The sequence below is a fragment of the Haliotis rufescens genome, unplaced genomic scaffold (assembly GCF_023055435.1).
Source record: "Haliotis rufescens isolate VD_foot unplaced genomic scaffold, xgHalRufe1.0.p SCAF_7, whole genome shotgun sequence".
In the NCBI taxonomy this organism is placed as follows: Eukaryota; Metazoa; Mollusca; class Gastropoda; order Lepetellida; family Haliotidae; genus Haliotis; species Haliotis rufescens.
In genome coordinates this window covers 16,627,607-16,645,703 of record NW_025964361.1, presented here as the reverse complement: position 1 = coordinate 16,645,703, position 18,097 = coordinate 16,627,607, and the positions used below count along the sequence as shown (strand labels likewise).

Below are 18,097 nucleotides of genomic sequence, written 5' to 3'. Positions count from 1 at the left end.
TGCTGCTGCTTATTGATTGCTACACCTTAATTGGGCCCTTTGAATGCAAATGTTGCCGATTGATGGCTACAACTTAATTGGGCCCTGTGAGTGCAGGTGCTGCTGCTGATTGATTGCTACACCTTAATTGGGCCCTGTGAGTGCAGTTGCTGCTGCTTATTGATTGCTACACCCTAATTGGGCCCTGTGAGTGCAGGTGCTGCTGCTTATTGATTGCTACACCTTAATTGGGCCCTGTGAGTGCAGTTGCTGCTGCTGACTGATGCACTGTTGGAGTCATTGTTTCTGTAATTTATAAAATGAAGTGTAGCTTGTGTTATTTATTGATGTCCTATGTTACTTTGTGAACTGCCACAGTCAGCACTCATCTCACTTGTTTAACAATCTTCATTTGGATGTCTATCTTACATGCCAAAATAAGGAATTCATAACCTATTGTGAGTACTTTTGTAATAAAATTCATATTCCTAGAACACGAATCTGATAGGCTTTCAGTATAATTACAGTGTAAGTAAACATATTCATGTGGCAGTGTTTGTCATAAATACACATGGAAGTGTGAATGTGAAGATGTGAAATGCCACCTGTTTGCCTAGGCTTATATAAAGATGCCAGGGGGCAGGTGAGAATGTCCTGTTTATTATTGTCTTGTACAGCCTGACTAGTGGCATATTGGCTTGGTAGTGATATTACTGAGTGTTGTCAACAATCTGAAGTATCACATCATCAGACCCAGTGTTCCTACATGGCTCCTAAGTGGTGTGATAAACTCAGTAAATACACACAACCAGGTCACTGCGGTGCATATCTATAATCTTTGCCACATTTCATACTGGGCATGGGTTCTACAGGTTGGATTTGCATCACAGCAGTTGAGCTTATTTATTTCCAGACTTCCGTTCACTCTGTAGCATGTTGTATGTGGACTGCATCCATTGTGAGTCTTTACCTTGCAACTCCCCCAACTCCCCCGAAACCCCCCAGCTGACCCTCAGCATTTCACATTTTCTGCTCCTTGTTTGGTCCAACAAGCAAAACTAGGTCACCTTACACATTGCCTGTCACTAAAACTCCCCCCAGATAAGGTTCTAAAAACACAGGTAACCTTCCCTGTTCTGTAGGCTACAACTTGAAATGACAAAACAAGGCAATGTAAAATTAGTTGTAATTGCCCCCACATATGCTTCCAGTATTCAGGAACTGCTGTCCCTGTGCGTGTCCCGAGTGTGGCCTTATAGTGAGGTGGTTGTGTGGTTATGGTTTTCTATATGCATACCTTGTCGTCATAAGGGGCACGCAATACTGTCCCATACACGCTCCACAGGTAGCTTACTCAAGTCTCACACTGTGTACTCCTGTCACCTCCATACTTTTACAGCAAATGTTTTTTTCTTTCAGGAGTGTTTACCTGTGAAGCAAGCATTCTTTTATGTTTAATTTATGCTTTATTCTGTTGTCTCTTTGCAGCTCTGATCAACTGAAACAAGTAGCAGATCGACGACTGAGAAATGTAAGTCTGTTTTGTGTTGTACTTCATCCTCCATGGCCTGTAACTGGAATATTGTTTTGACAGTGTGCACATATTGTCCATTTCAGGCAGTGACATTTGTTGTGGTTAACAGGCATTATTGATTTTGACAGTGGAATGTTAGGTATGCAGGCAACCTGGTTCTTGTGTCTGTGAAGCTTCCAGGGAGTGTACACCTGGCTGGAGACCAAGTGTTGTGTCTGTATGTCAGTGAGGGGAATGAGGGGTGGAGATAGACCAAGTGTTGTGTCTGTATGTCAGTGAGGGGAATGAGGGGTGGAGATAGACCAAGTGTTGTGTCTGTATGTCAGTGAGGGGAATGAGGGGTGGAGATAGACCAAGTGTTGTGTCTGTATGTCAGTGTGGGGAATGAGGAGTGGAGATAGACCAAGTGTTGTGTCTGTATGTCTGTGAGGGGAATGAGGGGTGGAGATAGACCAAGTGTTGTGTCTGTATGTCCGTGAGGGGAATGAGGGGTGGAGATAGACCAAGTGTTGTGTCTGTATGTCAGTGTGGGGAATGAGGAGTGGAGATAGACCAAGTGTTGTGTCTGTATGTCCGTGAGGGGAATGAGGGGTGGAGATAGACCAAGTGTTGTGTCTGTATGTCCGTGAGGGGAATGAGGGGTGGACATAGACCAAGTGTTGTGTCTGTATGTTGGTGCAGGGAATGAGGGGAGGAGATAGACCAAGTGTTTTGTCTGTATGTCAGTGTGGGGAGGAGATAGACCAAGTGTTTTGTCTGTATGTCAGTGTGGGGAGGAGATAGACCAAGTGTTGTGTCTGTATGTCAGTGTGGGGAGGAGATAGACAAAGTGTTGTGTCTGTATGTCAGTGTGGGGAGGAGATAGACCAAGTGTTGTGTCTGTATATCAGTGTGGGGAGGAGATAGACCAAGTGTTGTGTCTGTATGTCAGTGTGGGGAGGAGATAGACCAAGTGTTGTGTCTATGTCGGTGTGGGGAGGAGATAGACCAAGTGTTGTGTCTGTATGTCAGTGCAGGGAATGAGGGGAGGAGACAGACCAAGTGTTGTGTCTGTTTGTCAATGAGGGGAGGAGATAGACCAAGTGTTGTGTCTGTATGTCAGTGAGGGAAAGAGATAGACCAAGTGTTGTATCTGTATGTCCTTACAGGGAATAAGGGGTGGAGATAGACCAAGTGTTGTGTCTGTATGTCAGTGAGGGGAGGAGATATACCAAGTGTTGTGTCTGTATGTCAGTGAGGGAAAGACATAGACCAAGTGTTGTATCTATATGTCTGTGAGGGGAATGAGGGGAGGAGATAGACCAAGTGTTGTATCTGTATGTCCGTGAGGGGAATGAGGGGAGGAGATAGACCAAGTGTTGTATCTGTATGTCCGTGCAGGGAATAAGGGGTGGAGATAGACCAAGTGTTGTGTCTGTATGTCAGTGAGGGAAAGAGATAGACCAAGTGTTGTATCTGTATGTCCGTGAGGGGAATGAGGGATGGAGATAGACAAGGTGGTGTGTCTGTATGTCCGTCAGGGGAATGAGGGGAGGAGATAGACCAAGTGTTGTATCTGTATGTCTGTGCAGGGAATGAGGGATGGAGATAGACAAGGTGGTGTGTCTGTATGTCCGTCAGGGGAATGAGGGGAGGAGATAGACCAAGTGTTGTATCTGTATGTCCGTGCAGGGAGTGTGGGGTGGAGATAGACCAAGTGTTGTGTCTGTATGTCAGTGAGGGGAATGAGGGGTGGATATAGACCAAGTGTTGTGTCTGTATGTCCATGCAGGGAATGAGGGGTAGATATAGACCAAGTGTTGTGTCTGTATGTCCGTGCAGGGAATGGGGATCGGAGATAGACCAAGTGTTGTATCTGTATGTCCGTGAGGGGAATGAGGAGTGGAGATAGACCAAGTGTTGTGTCTGTATGTCCGTGAGGGGAATGAGGGGTGGAGATAGACCAAGTGTTGTGTCTGTATGTCCGTGCAGGGAATGGGGATCGGAGATAGACCAAGTGTTGTGTCTGTATGTCAGTGTGGGGAATCAGATGTGGAGATAGACCAAGTGTTGTGTCTGTATGTCCGTGCAGGGAGTGTGGGGTGGAGATAGACCAAGTGTTGTGTCTGTATGTCCGTGCAGGGAATGGGGATCGGAGATGGACCAAGTGTTGTGTCTGTATGTCAATCTGGGGAGGAGATAGACCAAGTGTTGTGTCTGTATGTCTGTGCAGGGAATGAGGGGTGGAGATAGACCAAGTGTTGTGTCTGTATGTCCGTGCAGGGAGTGAGGGGTGGAGATAGACCAAGTGTTGTGTCTGTATGTCCGTGAGGGGAATGAGGGGTGGAGATAGACCAAGTGTTGTGTCTGTATGTCAGTGTGGGGAATGAGGGGTGGAGATAGACCAAGTGTTGTGTCTGTATGTCATTGAGGGGAGGAGATAGACCAAGTGTTGTGTCTGTATGTCAATGTGGGGAATGAGGGGTGGAGATAGACCAAGTGTTGTGTCTGTATGTCTGTGAGGGGAGGAGATATACCAAGTGTTGTGTCTGTATGTCAGTGAGGGAAAGAGATAGACCAAGTGTTGTGTCTGTATGTCAGTGTGGGGAATGAGGAGTGGAGATAGACCAAGTGTTGTATCTGTATGTCCGTGCAGGGAGTGAGGGGTGGAGATAGACCAAGTGTTGTGTCTGTATGTCAGTGTGGGGAATGAGGAGTGGAGATAGACCAAGTGTTGTGTCTGTATGTCAGTTTGGGGAATGAGGAGTGGAGATAGACCAAGTGTTGTGTCTGTATGTCCGTGCAGGGAGTGTGGGGTGGAGATAGACCAAGTGTTGTGTCTGTATGTCCGTGCAGGGAATGGGGATCGGAGATGGACCAAGTGTTGTGTCTGTATGTCTGTGAGGGGAATGAGGGGAGGAGATAGACCAAGTGTTGTGTCTGTATGTCAGTGTGGGGAATGAGGAGTGGAGATAGACCAAGTGTTGTATCTGTATGTCCGTGCAGGGAGTGAGGGGTGGAGATAGACCAAGTGTTGTGTCTGTATGTCAGTGTGGGGAATGAGGGGAGGAGATAGACCAAGTGTTGTGTCTGTATGTCAGTGTGGGGAATGAAGGGTGGAGATAGACCAAGTGTTGTGTCTGTATGTCATTGAGGGGAGGAGATAGACCAAGTGTTGTGTCTGTATGTCAATGTGGGGAATGAGGGGTGGAGATAGACCAAGTGTTGTGTCTGTATGTCAGTGAGGGAAGAGATATACCAAGTGTTGTGTCTGTATGTCAGTGAGGGAAAGACATAGACCAAGTGTTGTATCTGTATGTCTGTGCAGGGAGTGAGGGGTGGAGATAGACCAAGTGTTGTGTCTGTATGTCAGTGTGGGGAATGAGGGGTGGAGATAGATCAAGTGTTGTGTCTGTATCTCAGTGTGGGGAATGAGGGGAGGAGATAGACCAAGTGTTGTGTCTGTATGTCCGTGCAGGGAGTGAGGGGTGGAGATAGACCAAGTGTTGTTTCTGTATGTCATTGAGGGGAGGAGATAGACCAAGTGTTGTGTCTGTATGTCAAGTCGGGGAATGAGTAGGGTGCAGATAGGCCAAGTATTAGTTACCGGTAGCATGGTTTCTGTACGTCACTATGGATTTTGAGCGAGATGGGGATCTGCGACTTGGGCTTGTGGATCACAACCAGGCTGTGTGTATCGCCCTTGATGGTGTGAGACACCTCACACTGTATCGACCTTGATTCTGTGTGACACCCCGCACTGTAGTAGATGTAGATGCCTCAGCCAGTGTGGAATGAGCCATTATACATAACAGCAGGCTTATGGAGACAAGATTGTGTATTGAGGAGATAGTGTTTGACTCAGTCTGTGTATAACTTCCAGGGAATGTGTGAATAACTCTAGTACTACATTCCTGAAAAATAATAGAGTCTGGAGTTGAAAGGATATTCCCTTTCTTAAAACAGATCCCTACTTTGCAGTATATATAGGGGTGTATTTATGGATGACATTGAAAAATCACAGTACTTTAAATAAAGAAGTTTTCATCCATAGAAATTGTGCATAATAGTTGTACAACTATTGCCATAGTATCACTAATGACCCCAACAGTCAACCCTTGGTGTTTGTTGAGTGAAGGTATCAGTAACTCAGATAGAGTACTGTGTCTTAACATTCAGGTAACACAAAAGGGTAGAGAACAGCTAACGATCAACCTAACATGGTTATGTTAAAGTTAAATCACATGACTTGGAGCGATGGCGTGTCCACACCTTAATTGAAACAGTGTGGGAGGCACAGTGCTCAGGCCCTCATTACACAAAGGGGTGTGATTCTGTTATCACTGGTGAAAGTACGAGGAAACCATGAGCCTTTGGAGATAGGCGTATTACAAGGTGCTGCCTACGCTCCTATTCTCATTTACCTTAAGGTGAGAAATTTTTTCAATAGTGTTTATTTGGATTGAATATCTCCCTCTCATGATAGAAATGATACCAAAGTAGTTGTTTCCTGAAGTCAATTGGAAAATAGACATTTGGTGTAATAAATTCTTTTATAAGACATTGTAAAAGAAATGTCTTGAACACTTCAGTTACTAAAGAAGGTGGTTCCATTTGAATTGATTTCATGAGCTTGCTTTTTTTAAATATTGATATTCAAAATCTTGATATTGGTTGTATTGAGTTGAATATGTTTTCAAGTGTATATGCAGTGCATAAGTACAGTATATGAAGTGTCCTCTCCTGAAATCTCCCCATATTAATATATGTATACCAGATAACTTGTTATCTTTCATTGATAACTTGAAAAATAAACAATGCATTCATGATCATTTGACCAAAGCAAACCTAAGGCTTGAGAGATATATTGTCTATGTCTATGTCTTGAGTGAATAGTCACTCAGTGCTTTCATCAATAATTGAGGTTTATTCATGTATGAATTCAGCCTGTGTAAGTTAGCCCCTCAGTGTTGGTTGGCCGAGGTGGACCCTTGTAGAGACTGCTGTCCAGTGTGTGACCCCATCCTCAAGTGTTGCCAAAATATCATTGGTGACTTCTGAAGGACATGAGGAATCATGTTAGAGTTGGAAAACTATATTTTGTTATGACCACATATACACTGTGATGGTACAAATACAGATGAGGTACATGTAGAGGAACTTAACTTCACAAGTGTCTGCACTCGTCTGTATATAACACATGAAGCATGGAGGGTAGCCCCACCTCCCACTTCACAAGTGTCTGCACCGGTCTGTATAAAAACACATGATGCATGGAGGGTAGCCCCACCTCCTACTTCACAAGTGTCTGCACCGGTCTGTATATTAACACATGAAGCATGGAGGGTAGCACCACCTCCCACTTCACAAGTGTCTCCACCAGTCTGTATAAAGTCACATGACACATGGAGGGTAGCCCCACCTCCCACTTCACAAGTGTCTGCACTGGTCTGTATATTAATACATGAAGCATGGAGGGTAGCCCCACCTCCCACTTCACAAGTGTCTCCACCAGTCTGTATAAAAACACATGACACATGAGGGTAGTGCTACCTCCCACTTCACAAGTGTCTGCACCGGTCTGTATATTAACACATGAAGCATGGAGGGTAACCCCATCTCCCACTTCACAAGTGTCTGCACCGGTCTGTATAAAAACACATGAAGCATGGAGGGTACCCCCACCTCCTACTTCAAAAGTGTCTCCACCGATCTGTATATTAACACATGAAGCATGGAGGGTAGCCCCACCTCCTACTTCACAAGTGTCTGCACCGGTCTGTATATTAACACATGATGCATGGAGGGTAGCACCACCTCCAACTTCACAAGTGTCTGCACTGGTCTGTATGAAAACATATGAAGCCTGGAGGGTAGCACCACCTCCCACTTCACAAGTGTCTCCACCAGTCTGTATAAAGTCACATGACACATGGAGGGTAGCCCCACCTCCCACTTCACAAGTGTCTGCACTGGTCTGTATATTAATACATGAAGCATGGAGGGTAGCCCCACCTCCCACTTCACAAGGGTCTCCACCAGTCTGTATAAAAACACATGACACATGAGGGTAGTGCTACCTCCCACTTCACAAGTGTCTGCACCGGTCTGTATATTAATACATGAAGCATGGAGGGTAGCCCCACCTCCTACTTCACAAGTGTCTGCACCAGTCCATATAAAAACACATGAAGCATGGAGGGTAGCCCAACCTCCTACTTCACAAGTGTCTGCACCTGTCTGTATAAAAACACATGAAGCATGGAGGGTAGCCCCACCTCCCACTTCACAAGTGTCTGCACCTATCTGTATATTTACACATGAAGCATGGAGGGTAGCCCAACCTCCTACTTCACAAGTGTCTGCACCGGTCTGTATAAAAACACATGAAGCATGGAGGGTAGCCCCACCTCCCACTTCACAAGTGTCTGCACCTATCTGTATATTTACACATGAAGCATGGAGGGTAGCCCCAGTTCCTACTTTACAAGTGTCTCCACCGGTCTGTATAAAATCACATGACACATGGAGGGTAGCCCCACCTCCCACTTCACAAGTGTCTCCACCGGTCTGTATAAAAACACATGAAGCATGGAGGCTAGCACCACCTCCTACTTCACAAGTGTCTGCACTCGTCTGTATATTAACACATGAAGCATGGAGGGTAGCCCCACCTCCAACTTCACAAGTGTCTGCACTGGTCTGTATGAAAACATATGAAGCCTGGAGGGTAGCACCACCTCCCACTTCACAAGTGTCTCCACCGGGCTGTATAAAATCACATGACACATGGAGGGTAGCCCCACCTCCCACTTCACAAGTGTCTGCACCGGTCTGTATTAAAACATATGAAGCATGGAGGGTAGCCTCACCTCCCACTTCACAAGTGTCTCCACCGGGCTGTATAAAAACACATGAAGCATGGAGGCTAGCACCACCTCCTACTTCACAAGTGTCTGCACCGGTCTGTATATTAACACATGAAGCATGGAGGGTAGCACCACCTCCTACTTCACAAGTGTCTCCACCGGTCTGTATAAAAACACATGAAGCATGGAGGGTAGCCCCACCTCCTACTTCAAAAGTGTCTGCACCGGTCTGTATATTAACACATGAAGCATGGAGGGTAGCACCACCTCCTACTTCACAAGTGTCTCCACCGGTCTGTATGAAAACATATGAAGCATGGAGGGTAGCCCCATCTCCCACTTCACAAGTGTCTGCATCGGTCTGTATAAAAACACATGAAGCATGGAGGGTAGCCCCACCTCCTACTTCAAAAGTGTCTCCACCGGTCTGTATATTAACACATGAAGCATGGAGGGTAGCACCACCTCCTACTTCACAAGTGTCTCCACCGGTCTGTATAAAAACACATGAAGCATGGAGGGTAGCCCCATCTCCCACTTCACAAGTGTCTGCATCGGTCTGTATAAAAACACATGAAGCATGGAGGGTAGCCCCACCTCCTACTTCAAAAGTGTCTCCACCAGTCTGTATATTAACAGATGAAGCATGGAGGGTAGCCCCACCTCCTACTTCAAAAGTGTCTCCACCGGTCTGTATAAAAACACATGAAGCATGGAGGGTAGCCCCACCTCCTACTTCACAAGTGTCTGCACCGGTCTGTATAAAAACACATGAAGCATGGAGGGTAGCCCCACCTCCTACTTCACAAGTGTCTGCACTCGTCTGTATATTAACACATGAAGCATGGAGGGTAGCCCCACCTCCAACTTCACAAGTGTCTGCACTGGTCTGTATGAAAACATATGAAGCATGGAGGGTAGCACCACCTCCCACTTCACAAGTGTCTCCACCGGGCTGTATAAAATCACATGACACATGGAGGGTAGCCCCACCTCCCACTTCACAAGTGTCTGCACCGGTCTGTATTAAAACATATGAAGCATGGAGGGTAGCCTCACCTCCCACTTCACAAGTGTCTCCACCGGGCTGTATAAAATCACATGACACATGGAGGGTAGCCCCACCTCCCACTTCACAAGTGTCTGCACCGGTCTGTATTAAAACATATGAAGCATGGAGTGTAGCCCAAGCTCCTACTTCACAAGTGTCTGCACCGGTCTGTATAAAAACACATGAAGCATGGAGGGTAGCCCCACCTCCCACTTCACAAGTGTCTGCACCGGTCTGTATAAAAACACATGACACATGAGGGTAGTGCTACCTCCCACTTCACAAGTGTCTCCACCGGTCTGTATAAAAACACATGACACATGAGGGTAGTGCTACCTCCCACTTCACAAGTGTCTGCACCGGTCTGTATATTAATACATGAAGCATGGAGGGTAGCCCCACCTCCTACTTCACAAGTGTCTGCACCCGTCCATATAAAAACACATGATGCATGGAGGGTAGCCCCACCTCCTACTTCACAAGTGTCTGCACCGGTCTGTATATTAACACATGAAGCATGGAGGGTAGCCTCACCTCCAACTTCACAAGTGTCTGCACCCGTCCATATAAAAACACATGAAGCATGGAGGGTAGCCCCACCTCCAACTTCACAAGTGTCTGCACCAGTCCATATAAAAACACATGAAGCATGGAGGGTAGCCTCACCTCCCACTTCACAAGTGTCTGCACCGGTCTGTATATTAACACATGACACGTGGAGGTAGCCCCACCTCCCACTTCACAACTGTCTGCACTGGTCCATATAAAAACACATGAAGCATGGAGGGTAGCCCCACATCTCACTTCACAAGTGTCTGCACCGGTCTGTATATTAACACATGACACATGAAGGGTAGCCCCACATCCCACTTCACAAGTGTCTGCACCAGTCCATATAAAAACACATGAAGCATGGAGTGTAGCCCAAGCTCCTACTTCACAAGTGTCTGCACTGGTCTGTATAAAAACACATGACACATGAGGGTAGTGCTACCTCCCACTTCATAAGTGTCTGCACTGGTCTGTATATTAATACATGAAGCATGGATGGTAGCCTCACCTCCCACTTCACAAGTGTCTGCACCGGTCTGTATAAAAACACATGAAGCATGGAGGGTAGCACCACCTCCCACTTCACAAGTGTCTGCACCGGTCTGTATGAAAACATATGAAGCATGGAGGGTAGCACCACCTCCCACTTCACAAGTGTCTGCACCGGTCTGTATAAAAACACATGAAACATGGAGGCTAGCACCACCTCCCACTTCACAAGTGTCTGCACCGGTCTGTATATTAACACATGACACATGGAGGGTAGCCCCACATCCTACTACACAAGTGTCTGCAACGGTCCATATAAAAACAAATGAAGCATGGAGGGTAGCCCCACCTCCCACTTCACAAGTGTCTGCAAGGGTCCACATAAAAACACATGAAGCATGGAGGGTAGCCCACCTCCTACTTCACAAGTGTCTGCAACGGTCCATATAAAAACACATTAAGCATGGAGGGTTGCTTCCCACTTCACAAGTGTCTCCACCGGTCTGTATATTAACACATGAACCATGGAGGGTAGCCCCACCTCCCTCTGCACCATGGTATGGCTTTATCCCTATTTAGTCACTCTACTCTTAACCCAACTGCACATCAGTGTCCTGCACTGTTGCTGACAATACTTTCTGCTATGTTATATATTCTCCAGTGATATTACTGTAATATGGCTGTTGATTGTTATACACATTGTTCTCCCACTCATTCCGTATTGAAATTAGAATCTTCAGACTCCTCTGTGTTTAATCACTCAGGGACAGAAATTGATATTCTAGGAGGGGGTGGGGACCTGGAATTTTGTATGGAGACTGGGTATGTTTTCAGCAACAGCTGCTAAACCAGATATTATTTTAAGTAAGTCTATGAGCCAACATAACAAAAATTAAAATCATCTTGCAAGAATGTATTTTTGTTTCAAATAATTTCTTATTTTTTCAACAGTCTGAAGCATAAATATTATTTTAAGCATTTTCTGGGACAATTATTTTTTCGATCAAATCCCAGCCCCTTGCAACCCCACCTCAGAATATGAAATGGTCGGTCCATAAATAAGTCACTACACTGTTATGTCTCCCATCAGTACCCCTCCTTGTCTTCCCCCTGCCCAGCTACTTATTGTAATAATACTACTAATAATAATGAGTCCATTTGTATGGCGCCAAATTCCATACCAGCTCATGTGCTCATGACGCTTACATTATTACCCCAGTCAATGGATCAGTGAGCACTTGATTTTCATTCTCAGCTCCCTGGGGGGTATACAATGTTGTTGCATTGAGAACCACACATTCAGTTTGTCATGCTGAAGCCCTTTTGTTTGATCTGTTACAAACATCAGCAAACATCTTATTATAAATTTGTGTAATATCTTGCATGTTTATGCAGCATTATAATGAAATAGGTTATCTCAGTGAGGAAACTGTCTTCCCTTTGATGCCTGTATCAACTGAATGTTATTAAAATAGTTAAGTAGGAACACTTTACAGACAATAATTATACACAAGCAGTAAATGAGAACAATTTTATTGTCTTATTCAGAGTAATTTGGCAGATTTCATATGGCAGTAATTTGAAATTATGATGATAAGATTTCTTCTTTGTTTTGATATGATTGATTATAAAGATATATCTTATAATCCATCACATCAATACTCAATAAGTATATAAAAACCGGTACTCATTGCTTGGTCTGGCTAACATACATATCAGATCTATGGTTGTTCTTCTTGGGCATTACATTGAAATTTCTGCAAATAATTAAAGGAATGTGTTTGTAATATTTGGTCAAAAAGTGATGTGATGGGTAAAGGAGATGAGGAGAATATCCTTCACCATTAAATGTAGAAATTCTGCATTTTTGACTTTCTGTTGTCAATTAGAATGTATCAGTAGTATCCCAAGTTATTGGTCATCTAATAAAAGAGCATCCCAATCCAAACAATGGCCCTGAGATCCCCATGAGTTGTCCTCTAGACCAACATACTACAAGGCTATGTTTCCCCATCAGTATCCATGAATGAAAGGTGAGGTTCTGTTTGCAGTGATAAAATCACTGAGTCTAATGTGAGCCAGATAACATCTTAACAGGGCAGTGTCAGGTGCCCCTGCATGCAAACTTCTCATTGACTGAAACTGAAACTGTTGGAGACACCAGCTTTTCCTAAAGCCTGCATCAACATCGTGTGCAGCTGAGCAGGTTTCCATGGCATTGTATTTTCTGCTTTGCTTCTCCTCATAGTAAACTGAAGTCCGACAGTTTAAGAAATGATTAATTATCAGCTCATTGAACTGTGGAGCTGTTCCCTGTTTCTGTGCCAATACATCCAGCAGTACTGAGGAAAAGAAACGTGATTGTAATGATGGGAGAAGATGATGTGTGTTCATCGCGGTGTGTTGAGGATGTCCGGCATGCTACTTTGATGAGACTGGGTCATCGGCATCGCGGTGTGTTGAGGATGTCCCCAATGTTACATTGAAGAGTCTGGTTCAGCAGCATAGCCGTGTGTTGAGGATGTCCAACGTGTTACATTGACGAGACTGGGTCAGTAGCATCGCGGTGTGTTGAGGGTGTCCGGCATGTTACATTGATGAGACTGGTTCATCAGCATGGCAGTGTGTTGAGGATGTCCAACATGTTACATTGACGAGACTGGGTCATCAGCATCGCGGTGTGTTGAGGGTGTTCGGCATGTTGCATTGATGAGACTGGTTCAGTAGCATCGCTGTGTGTTGAGGATGTCCGGCATGTTACATTGATGAGACTGGGTCAGTAGCATAAGCGTGTGTTGATGGATTCCAGCATGTTACATTGATGAGACTGGGTCAGTAGCATAAGCGTGTGTTGAGGATGTCCGGCATGTTACGTTGATGAGTCTGGGTCATTAGCATGGCCGTGTGTTGAGGGTGTCCGGCATGTTACATTGATGAGACTGGGTCAGTAGCATAAGCGTGTGTTGAGGATGTCCGGCATGTTACATTGATGAGTCTGGGTCAGTAGCATGGCCGTGTGTTGAGGGTGTCCGGCATGTTACATTGATGAAACTGGGTCAGCAGCATCGCTGTGTGTTGAGGATGTCCGGCATGTTACATTGATGAAACTGGGTCAGCAGCATGGCCGTGTGTTGAGGATGTCCCCAATGTTACATTGATGAAACTTGGTCATCAGCATCGCTGTGTGTTGAGGATGTCCGGCATGTTACATTGATGAAACTTGGTCATCAGCATCGCTGTGTGTTGAGGATGTCCGGCATGTTACATTGATGAGTCTGGGTCAGCAGCATGGCCGTGTGTTGAGGGAGTCTGGCATGTTACATTGATGAGTCTGGGTCAAGCGCATCGTTGTGTGTTGAGGATGTCCGGCATGTTACATTGATGAAACTGGGTCAGCAGCATCGCGTTGTGTTGAGGATGTCCGGCATGTTACATTGATGAAACTGGGTCAGTAGCATTGCCGTGTGTTGAGGGTGTCCGGCATGTTACATTGATGAGTCTGGGTCATCAGCATCGCTGTGTGTTGAGGATGTCCAGCATGTTACATTGATGAAACTGGGTCAGTAGCATGGCCGTGTGTTGAGGAAGTCCGGCATGTTACATTGATGAAACTGGGTCAGTAGCATCGCCGTGTGTTGAGGATGTCCGGCATGTTACATTGATGAGACTGGGTCAGCAGCATTGCGGTGTGTTGAGGGTGTCCGGCATGTTACATTGATGAGACTGGTTCATCAGCATCGCTGTGTGTTGAGGGTGTTCGGCATGTTGCATTGATGAGACTGGTTCAGTAGCATCGCTGTGTGTTGAGGGTGTCCGGCATGTTACATTGATGAGACTGGTTCATCAGCATGGCAGTGTGTTGAGGATGTCCAACATGTTACATTGACGAGACTGGGTCAGTAGCATCGCGGTATGTTGAGGATGTCCGGCATGTTACATTGATGAGACTGGTTCATCAGCATGGCAGTGTGTTGAGGATGTCCAACATGTTACATTGACGAGACTGGGTCATCAGCATCGCTGTGTGTTGAGGGTGTCCGACATGTTACATTGATGAGACTGGGTCAGTAGCATCGCTGTGTGTTGAGGATGTCCGGCATGTTACATTGATGAGACTGGGTCAGTAGCATAAGCGTGTGTTGATGGATTCCAGCATGTTACATTGATGAGACTGGGTCAGTAGCATAAGCGTGTGTTGAGGATGTCCGGCATGTTACATTGATGAGTCTGGGTCATTAGCATGGCCGTGTGTTGAGGGTGTCCGGCATGTTACATTGATGAGACTGGGTCAGTAGCATAAGCGTGTGTTGAGGATGTCCGGCATGTTACATTGATGAGTCTGGGTCAGTAGCATGGCCGTGTGTTGAGGGTGTCCGGCATGTTACATTGATGAAACTGGGTCAGCAGCATCGCTGTGTGTTGAGGATGTCCGGCATGTTACATTGATGAAACTGGGTCAGCAGCATGGCCGTGTGTTGAGGATGTCCCCAATGTTACATTGATGAAACTTGGTCATCAGCATCGCTGTGTGTTGAGGATGTCCGGCATGTTACATTGATGAAACTTGGTCATCAGCATCGCTGTGTGTTGAGGATGTCCGGCATGTTACATTGATGAGTCTGGGTCAGCAGCATGGCCGTGTGTTGAGGGAGTCTGGCATGTTACATTGATGAGTCTGGGTCAAGCGCATCGTTGTGTGTTGAGGATGTCCGGCATGTTACATTGATGAAACTGGGTCAGCAGCATCGCGTTGTGTTGAGGATGTCCGGCATGTTACATTGATGAAACTGGGTCAGTAGCATTGCCGTGTGTTGAGGGTGTCCGGCATGTTACATTGATGAGTCTGGGTCATCAGCATCGCTGTGTGTTGAGGATGTCCAGCATGTTACATTGATGAAACTGGGTCAGTAGCATGGCCGTGTGTTGAGGATGTCCGGCATGTTACATTGATGAAACTGGGTCAGTAGCATCGCCGTGTGTTGAGGATGTCCGGCATGTTACATTGATGAGACTGGGTCAGCAGCATTGCGGTGTGTTGAGGGTGTCCGGCATGTTACATTGATGAGTCTGGGTCATCAGCATGGCAGTGTGTTGAGGGTGTCTGTCATGTTACATTGATGAAACTGGGTCATCAGCATCACGGTGTGTTGAGGATGTCCGGAATGTTACATTGATGAGTCTGGGTCAGCAGCATGGCCGTTTGTTGAGGGTGTCCGGCATGTTACATTGATGAAACTGGTTTAGTAGCATGGCCGTGTGTTGAGGATGTCCGGCATGTTACATTGATGAAACTGGGTCATTAGCATGGCAGTGTGTTGATGGATTCCAGCATGTTACATTGATGAAACTGGGTCAGCAGCATGGCTGTGTGTTGAGGATGTCCGGCATGTAACATTGATGAAACTTGGTCATCAGCATCGCTGTGTGTTGAGGATGTCCAGCATGTTACATTGATGAGACTGGGTCATCAGCATCGCCGTGTGTTGAGGATGTCCGGCATGTTACATTGATGAGACTGGGTCATCAGCATCGCTGTGTGTTGAGGATGTCCGGCATGTTACATTGATGAGACTGGTTCAGTAGCATCGCGGTATGTTGAGGATGTCCGGCATGTTACATTGATGAAACTGGGTCAGTAGCATGGCCGTGTGTTGATGGATTCCAGCATGTTACATTGATGAAACTGGGTCAGCAGCATGGCTGTGTGTTGAGGATGTCCGGCATGTTACATTGATGAAACTTGGTCATCAGCATCGCTGTGTGTTGAGGATGTCCAGCATGTTACATTGATGAGACTGGGTCATCAGCATGGCCGTGTGTTGAGGGTGTCCGGCATGTTACATTGATGAAACTGGGTCAGTAGCATGGCCATGTGTTGAGGGTGTCTGTCATGTTACATTGATGAAACTGGGTCAGTAGCATGGCCATGTGTTGAGGGTGTTCGGCATGTTGCATTGATGAGACTGGGTCATCAGCATGGATGTGTGTTGAGGGTGTCCGGCATGTTTCATTGATGAGACTGGTTCAGTAGCATCGCGGTATGTTGAGGGTGTGCGGCATGTTACATTGATGAGACTGGGTCAGTAGCATCGCGGTGTGTTGAGGATGTCCGGCATGTTACATTGATGAAACTGGGTCAGTAGCATCGCCGTGTGTTGAGGGTGTCCGGCATGTTACATTGATGAGACTGGTTCAGTAGCATCGCGGTATGTTGAGGGTGTCCGGCATGTTACATTGATGAGACTGGGTCATTAGCATGGCTGTGTGTTGAGGGTGTCCGGCATGTTACATTGATGAAACTGGGTCAGTAGCATCGCCGTGTGTTGAGGGTGTCCGGCATGTTACATTGATGAGACTGGTTCAGTAGCATCGCGGTATGTTGAGGGTGTCCGGCATGTTACATTGATGAGACTGGGTCATTAGCATGGCTGTGTGTTGAGGATGTCCGGCATGTTACATTGATGAGACTGGGTCATTAGCATCGCTGTGTGTTGAGGGTGTCCGGCATGTTACATTGATGAGACTGGGTCAGTAGCATCGCGGTGTGTTGAGGGTGTCCGACATGTTACATTGGGTCAGTAGCATCGCCGTGTTACATTGATAAGTGGGTCATTGTTTTCATGGAGAAGTTTTAATAAATAGTTATTACCCACAAAAAATATGCAGTAAGAAAGAATTCACAATTTTTAACTTTGTTTTTTGAGTATGAATTCACACAATGTACTGTAAATTTTGAAATTAATGAGTCTCCAAATCAATACAAATGCTGACCCGAAGCCAAAAATGCGACTCAAAATCAATGCGACTCCCTCCCACCCCATCCCCAAAGGAATGATACATATCCTTACCTTAATCCAATCAAACACAAATAGCACCGCTTATTTAGCACTGAGTAAAGGACTTCTGTACTAACAATAAACAGAGTTTTCCTAAAAACAACACACAGTTTATATGTTTATTCTGTTGACTTACCAGGCATTAAGGAAGTTCAAGGCAATAACAACAGTTACCTGATTGGAGTGGTCAGTGTTGCCTAGTTCACACAAGTGGGTAGAACTCTTTACCCCAGCAGTGATAGCTCACCGGATGCCTATTGTGTAATTCCTATTTTTTAAATGACATTGTTATGAACTTGTTACAACTGCTGTTCAATAAGTGGTGTTTGTGTATATATATTCAAGTTTGAATTTCCGCTACAAAGTGTGCAGTGAGGCCGTCTTATTGTTGATAGTCATTTGGAGACATAAATGCAAAGTTTTATTGATGCAAACAAAGATTGCTCGCATTTTTCGCATTTAATTCACGCTTGCTTTAATTTCAAGATATACAGTATTCTTATTACCTGTGGCCACTCCCACATTTCAGGCCAAAGCAAACCAACCGGGTTTTTCTGTTAGATAGAACGAGATGAATACCCGAATGCATGCACTCAATAAAGGTCAAGTAATTATAGGACAATCTACACAGATTCTACTTTTTCTACCATGTTTAATATATTTACATGGCACATGAGCTTGACTGGGGTAGCAACTATGTACCATGTTGATTCTTACAAGCAGTATGTGTTTACACTGGGTACCCACATCTTACACAAGTGATATACCGCCAAAGGTGTGGACACTGCATTGTCAACACAAGATCACA

The 18,097-nt window shown here is 45.6% G+C and overlaps 1 protein-coding gene across 5 annotated transcripts in view; it reads left to right on the top strand.

Moving 5' to 3' along the window:
• Nucleotides 1–18,097, top strand: part of LOC124151838 (LIM and calponin homology domains-containing protein 1-like) — a 184,468-nt gene that overhangs the window by 114,875 nt on the left and 51,496 nt on the right. For 4 of the 5 annotated variants that reach the window (XM_046524486.2, XM_046524487.2, XM_046524488.2 and 1 more), the window contains one exon: nucleotides 1,468–1,510. In XM_046524486.2, the coding sequence (XP_046380442.2) occupies nucleotides 1,468–1,510 (43 nt within the window). Of the gene's footprint in view, nucleotides 1–1,238; nucleotides 1,325–1,467; nucleotides 1,511–18,097 lie in introns of those variants that run through there. The other variant, XM_046524490.2, reaches the window with a different exon arrangement.